We start from the raw sequence: 16,819 nt of genomic DNA, 5'->3' as shown, positions 1-16,819 counted from the left end.
AGTAGTATTAGTGAGACAAAAATATTTTTTTAATCTAAGGTAAATAAGAAAATGAAATCGATGTCAGAAATTAAGAATCTTTTACCTAAACCATCCTGTAAAAAGGAGGCTTCAGAGGATTAAAAGTCATTGATGCCCATGCAGACTGGAGAGAGGCGCACAAGACTTGGCAAGCATGAAACCAGAAAAAAAGAGCAGCAAGGGGGCCAACTTAGAAATTAAGACGATATAATGCTGACCACTGATCAACCATCATCTCCCAAGCAAGCACATTGACAGAGTATTCAGATGGCCTACGCCGCTCAGACATTCATACAAGACTATGTTAAACAAAAAGGGTTTCCAAAAATATGCAGAGAGAGAATTAGGATTTTTCCGGTTCAAGAGACACCGGCTTGTTTTGAAAGGGGAGGTTAAACCAGGAGAAGAAACGTAAAAGGGGATGCAAACACTGAGAATAGAAGACTGGCTATTGAAAATGGCAGACCAAACCCCCAGGCCCATTAGAAGTCATTTTTGCTCAATGTCTGCGCCATTGGTCACTTGCATCTCTACATTCTATGTACTCACAAATGAGTTACTCACTTCCAGTGAAACGCGAGTTATTAATGTTGCAAGATGCTAAAACTCTGTTGATCAATGTCATTCCAGTAGATTCTACTCTACAGACAAACAGCAGCTTTGCATTGTTGTAAATTGTACCCTAACTGCAGCTCAATTTCGGAAAGGAGAAAAATAGTATTTTCAACAAGATCCATTTCCATTTTATTTCACATAGTAAAAATATTGGATTGGTAAAACGACAGGTTTCTGAAACTCATCGGAAAGGTAAAAGTCATGTGCTAGATATATTGACTTTTATTTATTTTAAGAGTAACTAACCTTCTTCCCTTTCCATCCAATGATACAAGTATAAAAGGGGTGGGCGGGCGTAGTCCAAACAGGATTTCCATTTTGTAAAGCTGCTATGCTGAAGTGTGTGTGTGTCTGCTCTAAAATCCAATCCTGAAAGTCATCCAATCCTGAAAGTCAACAGATGTTCACTTCAGCTGTCTATACGTGTATTACCTTCTCTAGTGCTACCATCAGCCCATTCGGCCATCATCTGAACCCCACTGTTTGTGGCCTGAAGTGAGAAGAGACCAATAGATTATCGGGTGAGTAACCAACATACCACAATCCTAGACTGTAAGTCAAATTTAATTGTTCAACTTCATCAACTAAGTTTCCTTTTGGCTTGATGGCACTTCCTTGCACAAGGAGGAAATCTGAATGGCCAGAGAAAACTTATGAGAACAATAAGAAAATGTACAGAGTGCAGCTTGAAATGAAAAATCAGTCTAAACCTTGTAAGGCAGCAGTGGCGCCTCAGTCCATCTCTGTGCAGGAGAAACAGAAGAGCATGGCAAAACAAAACAAAGGTCTGTGGGAGAAGCTAGATGACTTCCAAAGTAACAATGCAACTAATTAATAAATTAAAGAAAATTGACCTTACCAAACAGGGGCCTTCGCATCCATTAGTGACATCTTTTACTTCCATCTGAAGCAGGCGCTCTTCTCCCTTACTTTTACCATGCAGTAAAGATCAAGCTTCTCTGTCTTGGCTACCTTGTCTTCATGACTAACTTACATGCTTTCACACAGCCATTTTTAAGTCACATGTCTGGTCACACCCACAGTATGCACCCAAGGCAAATGAAGTCAGTATACAGTACAGTGCAGTCTTCTAATTGACTTGAAATGTATAATGCCATCTAACTTAAAGTAGAACCTTCCTTTGCCAGAAACAGAGGAGAAAGGATTTGCATCCTGCAGTATTTTGTGCTCACAGCAGTGCCACCAGTGAATTTGAACTTGAGTATATAAAATAGATTTACCTAGGGGACCACTGTCCATCCATCCATTTTCTTCCACTTGTCCAGATCCAGGTTGCAGAGACAGCCAGATGTCCGTTTTTCTCTGCCACCTCCTCCATCTCCCCCATAGACATTCCCAAGGCAGCCAGGAGATATCTCTCCAGCATGTTCTGGGTTTGCCCCGAGGTCTCCTTCCAGTTATATATGCTCAGAACATCTCCCCAGGAAGGCATCTAGGAGGCTACACTTCTCACCCTCTCTCTAAGACTGAGCCAAGACACCCGTGAAGGAAACTTGTTTCTGCTGCTTGTATCCATGATTTAGTTCTTTCAGTCATGACCCAACGCTCATGTCAATAGGACAGGGCAGGAATGTAGACCAATTGCTAAAGCAAGAGCTTCACCTTTCAGCTCAGTATCATTTCACCACAACTATGAACGCTGCTCCAATCCACCTGTCAGTCTCCCACTCCCTTCATCCCCCCATTCGTGAACAAGATCCTGAGATGTTTAAACTCCTGCGCTTGAGGCAACAACTCATTCCCATCCTGGACAGGGCACATCACCCTTTTCTGGTTGAGGAACATGTCCATAGAGTTGGAGGTGCAGTTCTTCTTCCTGGCCGCTTCACCACCCCAGTGCATGTCTGAGGTCACAGCCCGATGAGGCCAGCAGGACCACATCTTTGGCAAAAAGTAGAGAAGTGATCCTGGGGCCACTGAACTGGACCACCTCACTCCTTGGCTGTGTGTGGCTAGAAAGTCTGTCCATAAAAATGATGAATGTCTGAAATATGAAGTGCAGTTACTGATCTCTGCACATCAGTATTTAACAAGTTAACTGTAAGTGACAACAACACATACAAGGAAAACAGATTTGTTACGCAAATATTTTATTCTAAGCTTTTTAATTTGACATTTTGTACGTTTTCAGGTTGCATTTATTTTCTTTTAATTTTTTCTTATTTTTTTATGGAATTTGAGAAAATGTTAATTGTATACTCTATATGTTTGGAAAAGAGAAACAAAGCAGTGAATTTCCCCTTGGAATTAATAAAGTTTCTATCTATCCATCTATCTAGTATTTAACATTACAGCTTGAATCTGAATTTACAAATTAGTTGGACAAAACAATTTTAGGTTAAGTTTTTAAAAATTAAGCATTTTGATTTAATGCTTGTATGAAATAGTTGTTACCTATATTACATATTTATTTTCAGTTTTTTTCACAATTAAGAAACAGTTAATATATTTAGAAAAGGAATAGGGTTCATTTTTCCTTTTTTTGTTTTATAATGTAGCATCTCACATTGGGGGAAAAAGTGACAGTTAATGCATTCTTTTAGTGGAAACTTACAAGTGGATGGTGGTTATTATTCTGCTGGTGTAACGATGGGTAATATTGCAGGGGGATACATATCATATGATGGCAAAATTAGCAAAAACAAATATAAATGTTAACAAGTTAATAATGCAGTGCCAGGATAGGCGTCTGTCTTCTGTGACCGTGAATTGAATTATGATATTATAATATGCACATTTCACTGGTAATCTAGACTAATTTACGCATGCCAAGGACAGGCAAAAGTAACAATAAGAGAATCAACTTGGCAGCACTTCAGAGGTACAAATGCATAGAAAAATATACCACACATTTGTGATTAGGATGTCTCATTGGATTAAAGCCTCATCACCTCCATCAAGTTGGACCTGAATATGAAAAGGCAAACTAACATATATACTGTGCCCACAAAAGATCAGGTAAAAGCAGCTCAACAGATGTACAGTTAGGTCCATAAAAATTTGGACAGAGACAGCTTTTTTCTAATTTTGGTTCTGTACATTAGCACAATGAATTTTAAATGTAACAACTCAGATGCAGTTGAAGTGCAGACTTTCAGCTTTAATTCAGTGGATTGAACAAAACGATTACATAAAAATATGAGGCAACTAAAACATTTTTTTAACACAATCCTTTCATCTCAGGGGCTCAAAAGTAATTGGACAATTGACTCAAAGGCTATTTCATGAGCAGGTGTGTTCAAGTCCGTCGTTATATCTTATCAATTAAGCAGATAAAAGGCCTGGAGTTGATTTGAGGTGTGGTGCTTACATGTGGGAGATTTTTCTGTGAACAGACCACATGCGGTCAAAGGAGGTCTCCATGCAGGTGAAAGAAGCCATCCTTAAGCTGCGAAAACAGAAAAAACCCATCCGAGAAATTGCTACAATATTACGAGTGGCAAAATCTACAGTTTGGTACATCCTGAGAAAGAAAGGAAGCACTGGTGAACTCAGCAACGCAAAAAGACCTGGACGTCCACCGAAGACAACAGTGGTGGATGATCGCAGAATCATTTCCATGGTGAAGAGAAACCCCTTCACAACAGCCCACCAAGTGAACAACACTCTCCAGGGCTTGGTAGGCGTATCGATATCCAAGTCTACCATCAAGAGAAGACTGCATGAAAGTAAATACAGAGGGTGCACTGCAAAGTACAAGCCACTCATAAGCCTCAAGAATAGAAAGGCTAGATTGGACTTTGCTAAAAAACATCTAAAAAAGCCAGCACAGTTCTGGAAAAACATTCTTTGGACAGATGAAACCAAGATCAACCTCTACCAGAATGATGGCAAGAAAAAAGTATGGAGAAGGCGTGGAACAGCTCACTATCCAAAGCCACTGTGGCACTGGGACACTAGTGTTTATTGATGATGTGACACAGGACAGGAGCAGCCAAATTAATTCTGAGGTGTTCAGAGACATACTGTCTGCTCAGATCCAGCTAAATGCAGTCAAATTGATTGGGCGGCGTTTCATGATACAGATGGACAATGACCCAAAACATACAGCCAAAGCAACCCAGGAGTTTAGTAAAGCAAAGAAGTGGAAAATTCTTGAATGGCCAAGTCAGTCACCTGATCTTAACCCAATTGAGCATGCATTTCACTTGTTGAAGACTAAACTTCAGACAGAAAGGCCCACAAACAAACAGCAACTGAAAGTAAAGCCGCTGCAGTAAAGGCCTGGCAGAGCATTAAAAAGGAGGAAACCCAGCATCTGGTGATGTCCAGGAGTTCAAGACTTCAGGCTGTCATTGCCAGCAAAGGGTTTTCAACCAAGTAGTAGAAATGAACATTTTATTTCCAGTTATTTAATTTGTCCAATTACTTTTGAGGCCCTGAAATAAATGGATTGTGTTAAAAAACACTTTAGTTGCCTCACATTTTTATGCAATCGTTTTGTTCAATCCACTGAATTAAAGCTGAAAGTCTGCACTTCAACTGCATCTGAGTTGTTACATTTAAAATTCATTGTGCTAATGTACAGAACCAAAATTAGAAAAAAGTGGTCTCTGTCCAAATATTTAGGGACCTAACTAAGTCTGATCACTCACCCCTTTTTAAAACACTACGTCATTTTTCACTCTCTCCTTTTTATTTTGCTCCTGCCGCATTAAACATTTTTACATGCTACAGAATGGTGAATGACTATTCCATTTTCAGACAGTTATCCCAAATTATCAAGATTACTGGAGATGTCAATGGTAGATGACTACATATCCACTTAGTCACGTACAGGCATGTACGGTACCTCCATTAAAGACAAAAACTGCTTTGCCGAACAACATTTACACCTGCCCAGGTGGCATCGATGTCCTCTTACATCAGCTCTGCTACAAATAAACGGTATATATTGGTAATAAAAATGTGTGTGTATCTGGCAATCTTGTATCTTTTAAATTTAAACAATGGGCCTTGTGCCAGTCTTAATTTACTGAATTTGTTGTAGGAAGTATCTTCTCATCTACACGTGTGAAACAGTGAGACGGATAACAGACCGTTTCATTAAGATCCAAGACCTCACAAAGCCTATAGTAGATCATTTCACATTCCTTCACAAAGCCACACTGATCTCTGTGTTCTTTCACTGGGCTCCAAAGACACTTGTCAAACAGAAACAGAAGAAGCATGGCTCATTCTCGGCCTGGGATCACACATTTCTCCCAATCTTAATGGTCAACTAACTTTTTAATATCCCCTTTCTTCTCTAATCCCAGTTTTTTCTCCCCTTTCACCTTTTCTCCTTTCATATGCCCTGGCTTTGTTCCCTCCATCCCCTCATATATATGTTACCTACTCTTTCCTTTTTATTTGTATATATATATATATATATATATATATATAATGCTAATCACTTGTGATCAAACTCCCAAGACATTTAAACTCCTCCACTAGTTGTTCTTCCCTCACCTGGAGAGGGAAATCCACTTTGTTTTTCCAACAGAGACCTGACCCCAGACTTGCGGTTGCTGATCCTCATCCCAGTCGCTTCACACTAGACACCAAATCACTTTGTGTGCATATTAGACTCTTCAGCAGACCCAAGACAACCTGAAGGAATTACATCTCTCGACTGACTTGGAAATGCCTGGGAACTTCCCAGACAGAAAATCAGTAAAATAGGAACAGAGAAGTCTGGGCTGCTGCCACCATGACTCTCACCAGGAAAACCAGTTTCATAAAGTGAGACGAGTTTTGCTAACGAACAGCTAAGTGTTACACAGTTTACAGCGACAATGTCTTTAAGTCTCATCACATGTAACAAGTGCCCATCACAGAGTGGTCCTCCCACCAGTGCTCATTGGCGACGTCAATTCTATAAACAACCCGTTGAACATTTGAACAGCCTAGATTATGGCTGTTAAGATCAGAACTGCTTAATTTCACAGTCATGTGATGGAAAGGGCCATTCTGTTAAAGGAATTGACTTTAGTAAACAGGAAAATGCACCTAACACTCAGATCACTCTTATGTCTCCTAACTCAGATGGAAGCTCTTTAATTTGCGTATTCTGTTTCTGTTGCGCTGTTCTCCCTTATTGACGCTCTCCCTTTTACCAGTTACGCTAGCCTTCAGCCTTGTGGCCCAGCCGCTGCTATAAGCCCCTCTCTGGTCCTTGGGAAACCTGCTGTCTTATCCAAATATTTTTGATGGCTTCATTATTGTTTAATGCACAAGTATTGTCGGGATACATTTGATTATATGCTACATGGTTTATGAAACACTTCATTGCTAATCTTTTCATTTAGATTGAGAAGAGACTACAGTTTATATTGTGAAGCTTAAATCGTATTGTTTCTTTAATTAATGCAATTCAGAGCTGTTTTTAATTACATTTTTTTTCTTCAACATTACGAGCGAACCAAAAATTTGTTAAAAGGTATATCATTAAGTTAAAATGTTCAGTCTAATCTTTTATTATTAATTATAATTTTGGGGTAAAATGTAAAGTACAGACGGCATGTTTATAAGATATCAATTTGTTATTGATGTCTAAAAATAAAAATGTTAGAAATCAGTTTACCTATATTAAAGTGTAATTTTAACAGAAAAGAAAATATAGAAAATCTGAGACATAAGAAGTGCAACTATGTAAATACCAAATGTGTTGACATATTTTTTTCTTTTTCTTTTTTCTTTTTTTATTGTCTGCGATGCTCAGTGCCTGGAATTCATAGCGGACTGTGGCTGTTGTTTTGGTCAGACCAGATGTTCAATCAGGCCATTATTCCACTCAGCAATAGACTCCTCAATAGCAGTTTCTAGATGCAGGTCTTCTTCCTCATGAATATTCTTTAATGACAAGAAATGTTATATGATTAACAGTAATGAATTCTCCCACAACACTTAGTCTCCTTGACTCAAGTGTCCATATTAAGTAATTAACAGAGCAATAGGCAAATTAGATATAGTACTGTACTTCTGTTTTTGGGAGCAGCCAATGCACTTTGTAATTTATTAAGTATCTGTCAGAGACTTTAAGGCATTACAATACACAACAAAAGCTACCACATATTGGCAATTTATTAATAAAAAATATATTTTATGTGAATAAATGCTGCAAAATATCTAACATTTTAATATTTTCAATGAGTGGCTTTTGCCAATGTCTTACTTAATCATGTAATATTGAGTCAGTTATTTCAACTCTTTACAGGATATACATTATGAATTAAAATGAGTCCAAGTGAATCTGGCACAAGTTTACTGGGGGGCATCAGACAGAAATTATTTAATAAAAGGCACAATAAATCCTATTAAAATAAATTGAGAAGAATTGTCTAAATATGTATATACAGTATGTTGAACATTTGTGCTGGGGAGATGGCAGCAGTCCCAGTCCGACTTACTGTAAAGGAGTTACACAGCTGAGGTGGTACACCAGCCAATTCATATGGTGGACTGACAACACAAGTCAAGTTGGGGAGCATGCACTGTACAGTCAATTGACACAAAGTCAAACCAACGGTACCCAAGGATTTCCCGGAGAGACACAGTACCAAAGGAGTCCAGTCTTCATCTCTGGTCACTGGATAGCGTCCATGTCTCGCAACCAGGACTCTAAAGACTTGGACCTTCGTCCTTTTGCCTAGATATCGGGAGCGCCACACACCCCTTTATAGCGACCTCATGACCCCCCATGCTCTTCCAATCTGTCTACTGACGTCATAGGAAGAGTCACCAGAGACATGAATGTCACTGCCAATGTAAGTAAACCTCTCGACAAGGTCAACACTCTCTCCGCAAACAGACACACTGCTGATGGCCGTGCCCAAGAGGTCATTAAAGGCCTGGATCTTGGTTTTTATCAGGGCACTCGCAAGCCCAGACACTCAGACTCCTCGCTCAGTTTCTCTCTCAAAACAATACATTATTGTAAAAAAAAAAAAAAACTTGGTCATTCCGGTTTTACCCAAAGACACACACAAAGAAAACTCTTGTGAATAATTTAAAGAAGATCTGATACAATTTTGGCCTTATATCTGAAGCTACAGTACATTTTGTTCCATTCATAACAGTGTCATCCTAAAACTTGTCTTCATGCTGCAAGTCATATGTTGGAATTGTCATGCTGGAACAATGTTTCTCTGTTTTGGGTGCCTAGAAGACATAAAGTAAAATCCGTGTGACGATATTTTGGACCTGCCACTGTCTACTCGACTTGGAAGAGCACCATCATCTAGGTGGACAATAATCCAAAATATAGTGACAAAGCCACACCGGAATGGCTCAAAAACAATGAGTAAATTGGGAGTATCCAGCTGTGATTGAACATTGTTGCTAATTTCCAGTCTAGTCACTTTATCATACTGAGGAAAAGTGAGCAAAGACTACAGTGTACAGATGTGCGAAGTTGGGGAAGAGCAGCCTAAACATCTGGGGTGAAACTAATATTACCTCAAGAAGAACAGACATCTACATGATCTACTATTTTATGTTTTTTGTTTATAATTTACCTAAAAGGTTCTGTTATTTTTCTTTACACTCTTAACATTAGAGGATTACTTGTCAATCAATAGCACAAGTCCGTATTAAAATAATGATTCCCTATTCCTCTACAGTGAAATATATGAAAGACTAATGGGTTGAATCGCTTTAATAAAACAGATTAAAGATTAAATGTACTTAAATGACCACATTACCCAACTCATAGTAGTAGTAGCAGTAATACTGTCACATGCACAGAGGCTAACCAACATGTGATACAGTAGATAGTTGTATGATAAGACTGGTGTGTAAAAAGAGTGCAGAAGTCTTTAGAAATTTCAGTAACTTACCACATAATCAGCATAGTTGAATCTGTGCCTTAGATTTAAATGTTCGACAAAGTTTCTGCTTGCATAGTTTGAGTCGCCCCATGGCATAGATGAGCAGATAGGACACACCTACACAGAGTGGCAAATTAGTGCTTAAGGGCCAAGATAATAAAGCTTTATAAATGCATTTTCCATGTTACTTAAGTATTCCCAATTCCATTTATTTTTGCGAGTACACCATCGACAGACTTACCACAGAAGTGTGATTTCCTGTGTGATCACTGTTGCAATGTGACAGTAGCGCTGTGTCCGAAAGACCCATCAGTTGGCAGTATGGACAGGAATAGGTTTCTCTCAAGCTGAAAAATATTTTAAAATGAAATAGATGTGAAGAAAACAAGATAAGTATATTAAGAATGTGAACGTATCAATATCTTAAGATATTCTCTAAAGAATTTCCTTATGTTCATGTTAATGTGGTTACCTCAAGTCATTGTTTTATACATTTATTTATATATATATATTCACTGAACAGTATCTTTTGGTCAAGAGTAAAGTATATGCTGTACTGGTATGCCCTCTCTCTGAAATGTTTCAGTGCCACATTCCAAAGGGTTTTATAATCACTATTTACGTGTTAATAATTTGGTTCTACTATGAGTTAACCATCCTCATTTCAACCTTGAAACAAGACGAAAAAGTCCAAAATTTAAACCAGAATATGATTAGGCGTTTAAAATCAAACTAACAGCAAAAGCATCTGACATACAGCATTTCTCTTGACATGAAGCATTTGTTCACAACATTAAGAGATGCTGAGAAAAACATTTTGACAAGAACACACCTCTGAAATAGTGTCCAGCTCTTATGTGAGGAAAGTAAATGATATCATCAATGTGTACTCTCTTCTGTTCCTGAATATCTCTTAACTGAAGATTATCTATGATGTTTGTGTTTAATGGTTACGTACGTTGTAAATCTGTGCTTCAACTGTTTTCTGAAACACATCTCGGTGAATTGTCAAAAAAAATGTGAAGTTGCCAGCTGAATGGACAGTTACTGTATATTGTTTTGCACAGAGCTCCTTTATACGAGTGAAATATGTCAAAATCAAAACAATATCAATACGCCTCTTTAAATAATAAAGCAAGTATGTAAGTAATATTGAATAATAAATAAAAATTCAGGCACCAAGACACAAGAGTGAAATTGTTTTGTGACTGATCTATAAAGCAGCGGGTTGTTCAGAGAATGAAGTGTGATATGTGAAGCCCTCGTGTCAGAGTTCCCACCGATAAATCTGATCCTCACCACTGTATACAGTACAGTAAATCCTTTCAGCGCACTGAGCAGAACTAAACTGATACAGTATTGGCCCTCCATTTCAGTCAGGTTAGCTTTACGATTGGGTTTACAATTAAAATGCTTCACCATTTTAATCCGCATTAACAGCTGTCACTATTATCCCGAGTACTGTGAAAAAAGTTGTCTTTAAAACAAAAAAATAAATATTTCTTGCCTACCTTTGCATTATTTGTCCATTGTTATCATAGCTTCTCCTGAAATTAATCAGGTAATATTATTAAAGTTGTATTAAAAACAGTGAACATTATTTCTAAATAGCAACTCTGGCCATTATTATTGGCCAGTAACTAAAACACATCTGAAAAACAGAAAATAATAAGTTGCAGTCATTTTTTTTAATTACACCAATTGAAAAGAATGCTTAAAGAGAAAGACTGCAACCTGAAATATTTTGTATTTTTCATTTACATTTGAAAAGAACATTTCTTAAAGGTTAAGGTTGGCATACTAATTAATTTCTCATGGAAAATTGTGTTCCTAAACATTTTTATAAAATAAACAATACCTGGGGTTTGTTTCCTGCCTTGCGCCCTGTGTTGGCTGGGATTGGCTCCAGCAGACCCCCGTGACCCTGTAGTTAGGATATAGTGGGATGGATAATGGATGGATGGACAATACTGTGCCTGTTCTTGTGGTTTAAAATTGTGTTTACGGGGCAGCAGTGCAAATGTAAAAACAAAAAGCCTTAAAACTTATGAAACACATTTATTTTCAAGATGGGAATATTCTCAGGTGTTGATACATACTGTAAAAAAGAGTATGCATGGTATGCCACCCTATGTGCATGCTTATCTGTATCTAGTTTTTAAGAATGTTGTTGAATCAAGCACTTCTGCTAAGAGATTTCTAGGACTTTACACAAATAAGTTGCCATTTTGTACTCGCTAATATACGTACATTTATCCACCCTAAGTTTGAATTGCCTTTTCAGGAGAACGTGCAGACTCCACTCTGACTAGGCAGAAGATTCAGTCCCCAGGATGATGGTAGATCCGTGAAGAAGCATTTCTGCCCAAGGGTTATTCACTTCGCTAGTAAGCAACATTTCTAACATAATACGGCTCTATTTGTATCTCATTTCGCTTTCAGCTGCAATGTGGGTGACTCACCTAGAAAATGATTGTAACTGAAGTAGAGTTCAGAAACCGGTGGTCAGGACCCTTTTTTCTTTTCCTCCTAAGCTGTAAGTTGTTGTCCTTGGAAAGGTGAGCATGGCAAACTCATAGACTGGCTTCCTGAGGGTTTTCATTTGAGGTGTACACATCTATCCTAAGCTCTACAAGCCACAAGGGGTCAACGGAAACTTTAAACAATTTATTTTTTCATTTTATTTTCAGACCCTAGATGCATACATTTTCTAATCGTTTTAACACAAAACACAACGTCACACTAACCAGCTTCAGACGTAGGCATACTTTCTTGCTATTCTGCTTCATACTTCAGGAAAAACTGTACCAAGAATCTGCGCTAAAATGGTATTCCTTCCAATTTCCATTTGTAACTACACATGAACAAGCACATACGCTCCATGAAATGTTCCTTTTAACAAATGTGGATTTGATCTTCATTTAAACAAAGCCAGCTACCAGAGAGCCAAGAATATATTTACAGACAAAACTGACATCTCTCTTCACGTTTTGTTGAATAAATTAAAACTTAAATTTAAATATTTTTTCACATGACTGTAAATACACCTCAGAAACACAGGAGGCATGTCTAGTAAAAACCTTTGCTGCTTCCAAGCAGATGTGTTTGGTAAGTTCTAAGGCTTTTGTTTTGGATCAGTGCCTGTTACACCTCAAGAACACGAATGCTATTTTTTAATTTATAAATCTGCCTTAGTTAAGAATTGCAAAATCTGTAAGTTACAAAAGAAGAATACATTTATTTACAAGTGAGAAAAAAATAACTTTCAGAGAATGTGCTTTTGATATGACAAATACAGCCTGTAATGTGTAAAATTACGCAGAGTGATCCGTGCTTTAAGGAATGTTTTTTGTTTTGAGGGTAGAATGAAGAGTCAGGTGACAATAGTATGCACGTACTGTACTTGTCAAATGACTTGCACTGACCTAGGGTTACAAGAGTGCCCTTAGATTTATAGGAACCCAATTGTGTGGATCTGTTGTGTCCTGCCTTGCAGGAGATCTTCTGAGAATGAGCAAAAAGTGCACAAGTTAGCACATCATATTTACAATATTGATTCCTTTTCTAAAAATTCCTATAAAAATATGTGGAAAGCACTCAAAGGAACACGGTGTGCTAATATTTTAAATTCATTGAATCAATAGTTCTTGCAAAGGGGCTTACAAAGTGTAAAAGTGCCTTACTGCTTTGGATTGCTTCCAGCCATGGAGATGGCAAATGTCTTTCTTGATTTGGTGTCATACTTTTCTCAGGTTTTATGATGCAAAAATATGAACATTGCTAAATAAAACACTCAAGTGTCAACACAAGGTAATTTAGCAGAATTTGAATCCTGCAGTTGTTTAATTATAAACATTTGTCAAAATACCAAACAATACCAATGATTAAACAAATAATGTTCTGACCTCTCTCTGTCGGATAAAACGTTTAGTGACTGCTCCTTACCGGTTCATTGGTACATTCACTCTGCCTGTGATTTGAGATCGAGGCACAACTGGAGTTGCAAGAAGAATGCCATATTCATCCTTGTACAGCTGGCAGTACTTGTAGTGAGATCTCATTTTGCTAAAGTACATCTTTATGGAGTGAAATAAGAGGAAATATTTCATGAACAAATAAATCTGAATGAGAACAATGAGGTTATTGCTGCAGTGTACATCCCTCACAATCAGCACATACAGTATGACTATCTATATGAATTCATGTCTTATACTACAGTAATTAAACAAGGTGCAAAAAAAAATGGTGGCAGTTAATTCTGTGCGATTAAGAGGGGTTACAGTGACAATGAGCTAAAAGACATTGAAGGGCATATCCTAAAATGGAAGAGCAACAGCAGTGATTGATTCTTGCACTTCATTTTGTAGCTGGTCCAGTTCCTCAACAGTTCATGGTAGACTGGCTATCCATGTGTAAGAGGTGGCAGTCTTGCTAATGAAATGGCATGGCCATCACATGCATAACATGACTTCCTCCGTATAATCTAGTGGCAATTCTTTTTAGCCTGGAGCATTGTTTTGGAGTTTAGGGGATCTTCACTTTATTGCTAAAACCTCAATGATCAATTTAGACTCCAAAACATTTCACATCTTCGATCATCAAAAATGCCAGTGCACCCAGTGCTATCTAATGACACTCATAAACCAAACAGCAGAGGTTTCCAACTCAGGTCTGGAAGGGCTAGAATAACTGTAGATTGTATTAATTAGAATCCATTCTTTGCTAATTAAATATACCATTTATTTAACACATGGCCTGTTCGTTATCGTTTTATTTTCATTGATCTCCTTATTCTGTGAACATCTAAATGTGTGGTTGAATGGAGCAAAATCACTGCTTCTCACTTCTTCAGTTTGGATTTCCTTTCTGATCTTCAGATGAAAAGAAGCAGTTACGACTTCTAAATCTTATCTAGTGAGTACATTAAAATTATACCAAAAGGTATTATTTCATTAGCAACAATACTTATCTTCTAATCAGGCCGGGCTCCATGGTATCATTTAGTTCAGGGGTGCCCAACTCCAGTCCTGGAGGGCCGCAGTCGCTGCAGGTTTTCTTTCTATCCATTTTCTTAATTAGTGATCTGTTTTTGCTGATAATTAATTTCTTCTGAATTCATTTTAATTGACTTGGTTTTTAAGAAACGTTTCCCTGAATTTCTTCATCATTCCTCTGAATTGCTTCATTTCTTTCCTTAAATGGCACCCAAACAGAAGTGAAGTGTCAAGTGAGTGAGCCAACAGAAGGCCAACTAAGTCAGGGCCTCAAACTCCAACCAGTTACTTAATTAGGCCGCAAGTCTTTTGTTAATTAAACCCGCTCTTTAATTCCATGGATTGTTGCTGCTCTCAGTGTGCAACACCAGACATTTCCGAAATTGTGGATTTTCTCTTTCCTAAGAGCAGATCAGCATTCCTGAGACCTTCACCTTTCTTTATTTTCAGATATTGTATAATGGTAACAGTTTGCTGGTCCTGTTTTGACTCATTTTGTGTCTCATTATTGCTTGGCTGCTAATTAAGGAAAAAACAATTGAGGGGTCTGAGTCTTCAAGAGCAAGTCAAATAAAATAAATTTAAAAAGTTAATTACCAGCAAAAACAGGTCACTAATTAAGAAAAGGGTTAGAATGAAAACCTGCAGACACTGCGGCCCACCAGGACTGGAGTTTGGCACCCCTGATTTAGTTGGGCTAAGCCCCTCAGATATGTCGTGCCCCCTCACCCATCATGTCAGGTATACAGTTGCATGGCGGGATCTTTCATCATGATCATACCATTCCCCACCCAATATTCTGAATGCCCCCCTTTATCATTATGGTCTGGATCTGGGGCTGCTACTAATTAAGTGGCTGAAACAAAAATCTGCATCTGAGGCATCAGTCTAGGAACTGAGTTTTAGTATTGTTAGTGAAAGAGATGAGATGGAAAAATATATATTTAGTTGACTTTTGTTATCAGAATTATTTACAAACAAAATAGGTAGTATAATTGTTTCCATATACTGGAGATGTTGCCAGCAGGTTAAGTGACTTATTTACAAGTAAAAGCAAACTAATAGTGAAGACTTGTGAGTAGGTGGCAAACGTTCTGCCTTACAACCCAATGCCCGTCAGCAGGTCACACTAAGAGCTATGAGTTAGCACTCCGGTAAAAAACTACAATCTCCGTGTTGTTCCTTATCTGATTGGAAGAGTGTAGTTCATGAAACAATCTCAGGCCATGGCATTCAGAGTTATTAGCTAAACTTTTGATTATTTTTATTAAAAAAACACACTATATTATGAGTTGGCCAGGCTGAAAATTATACAAATTATGACAGAAATGGGAACGGAGCTTTCTGGCTATTACAAGTTATGTATAATTATTTAATTAAAGACCTCAGCCACCCTGCATAGCTGTTGTTCTCACTCCTCCCTCCTCGACCGTTGGCTCTCGCACCAGTAGGCCCAGGGTCAGTTTCTACCCACAATTCAAAAGGTTAGATTAGATCAGATATGTTCTGTTAATTCCAAGGGGGAAATTCAAACGGACAGGGCAACGAAACAGAGTACAGAGTACAAAGATACGGACTAAAATAAAATATAAGACCACAGAATAAAACGTGTAGACATACTATGCCAAAAATAACTACTTTATTGAAGTCTATACGATCTTCCTATGGCTTCTGGATGGAAGGGACATTGGGAGGAAGCACTGCAGCACTTGATGGCAGTGGGCAGAAAAGATCCGCAGAGACACATCTCATTGCACTGTGGTGGAATGAGCCGATAGCTAAAAGTACTCTAAGAAAGCACCCCCTGGGTGGGATGGACACAATTGTTCATAATGGCATTCAATTTTGTCATCATCCTCTTTTCCACAGCAACCTCCAGAGTATCCTGAGTTAGTCCTGTGATGCAGTTGGTTTTACTGATACGTTTGTTCAGGTATTTGGCATCTCCAGAACTCAAGTAGCTTCCTCAGGAAAGCACAGCGTAGAACACCACGCTGGCTACAATGGACTGTTAAACACGTCAAAGACACGGGTCTCCTCAGAAAGTACAGTCTGCTCTGGCCCTTCTTATATGGCGCCACTGTGTTGTCAGGCCAGGCCAGTTTGCTGTTCACATGGATGGGTGTACTTGCACCTCTGCACCACCTCCACTTCCTCCCCCATGGTGACTGGTCTCAGGGGCTCCCAAGCACATCAGAAGTTCTCCACCAACTCTTCTGTCCTGTTGATGTTGATCTGCAGGTGGTTCTTCCTGCACCGCAAAACAAAGTCCTTCAACACCCTCCTACAGCCAGACATGTCTCCATTATCAGCATAAGAGCTGGGAAGGGAGACCTGAGGTGCCCCAGTATTACACAC

The 16,819-nt window shown here is 38.4% G+C and overlaps 1 protein-coding gene across 12 annotated transcripts in view; it reads right to left on the bottom strand.

Moving 5' to 3' along the window:
- Nucleotides 1-5,186: 5,186 nt before the first annotated feature.
- The window catches only part of LOC120530191 (E3 ubiquitin-protein ligase RNF138-like), a 42,147-nt gene continuing 30,514 nt past the window's right edge, over nucleotides 5,187-16,819 (bottom strand). For 11 of the 12 annotated variants that reach the window (XM_039754439.1, XM_039754450.1, XM_039754448.1 and 8 more), the window contains 5 exons: nucleotides 13,413-13,543; nucleotides 10,979-11,014; nucleotides 9,709-9,814; nucleotides 9,477-9,584; nucleotides 5,187-7,491 (listed from right to left, as the gene is read on the bottom strand). In XM_039754439.1, the coding sequence (XP_039610373.1) occupies nucleotides 7,399-7,491; nucleotides 9,477-9,584; nucleotides 9,709-9,814; nucleotides 10,979-11,014; nucleotides 13,413-13,543 (474 nt within the window). In that variant the 3' untranslated portion in view covers nucleotides 5,187-7,398. The remainder of the gene's footprint in view (nucleotides 7,492-9,476; nucleotides 9,585-9,708; nucleotides 9,815-10,978; nucleotides 11,015-13,412; nucleotides 13,544-16,819) is intronic. The other variant, XM_039754451.1, reaches the window with a different exon arrangement.

The sequence above is a fragment of the Polypterus senegalus genome, chromosome 5, assembly GCF_016835505.1.
Source record: "Polypterus senegalus isolate Bchr_013 chromosome 5, ASM1683550v1, whole genome shotgun sequence".
In the NCBI taxonomy this organism is placed as follows: domain Eukaryota; kingdom Metazoa; phylum Chordata; class Cladistia; order Polypteriformes; family Polypteridae; genus Polypterus; species Polypterus senegalus.
Note: the sequence above shows the minus strand (reverse complement) of the source record. Positions and strands in the feature narration are given on the sequence as shown.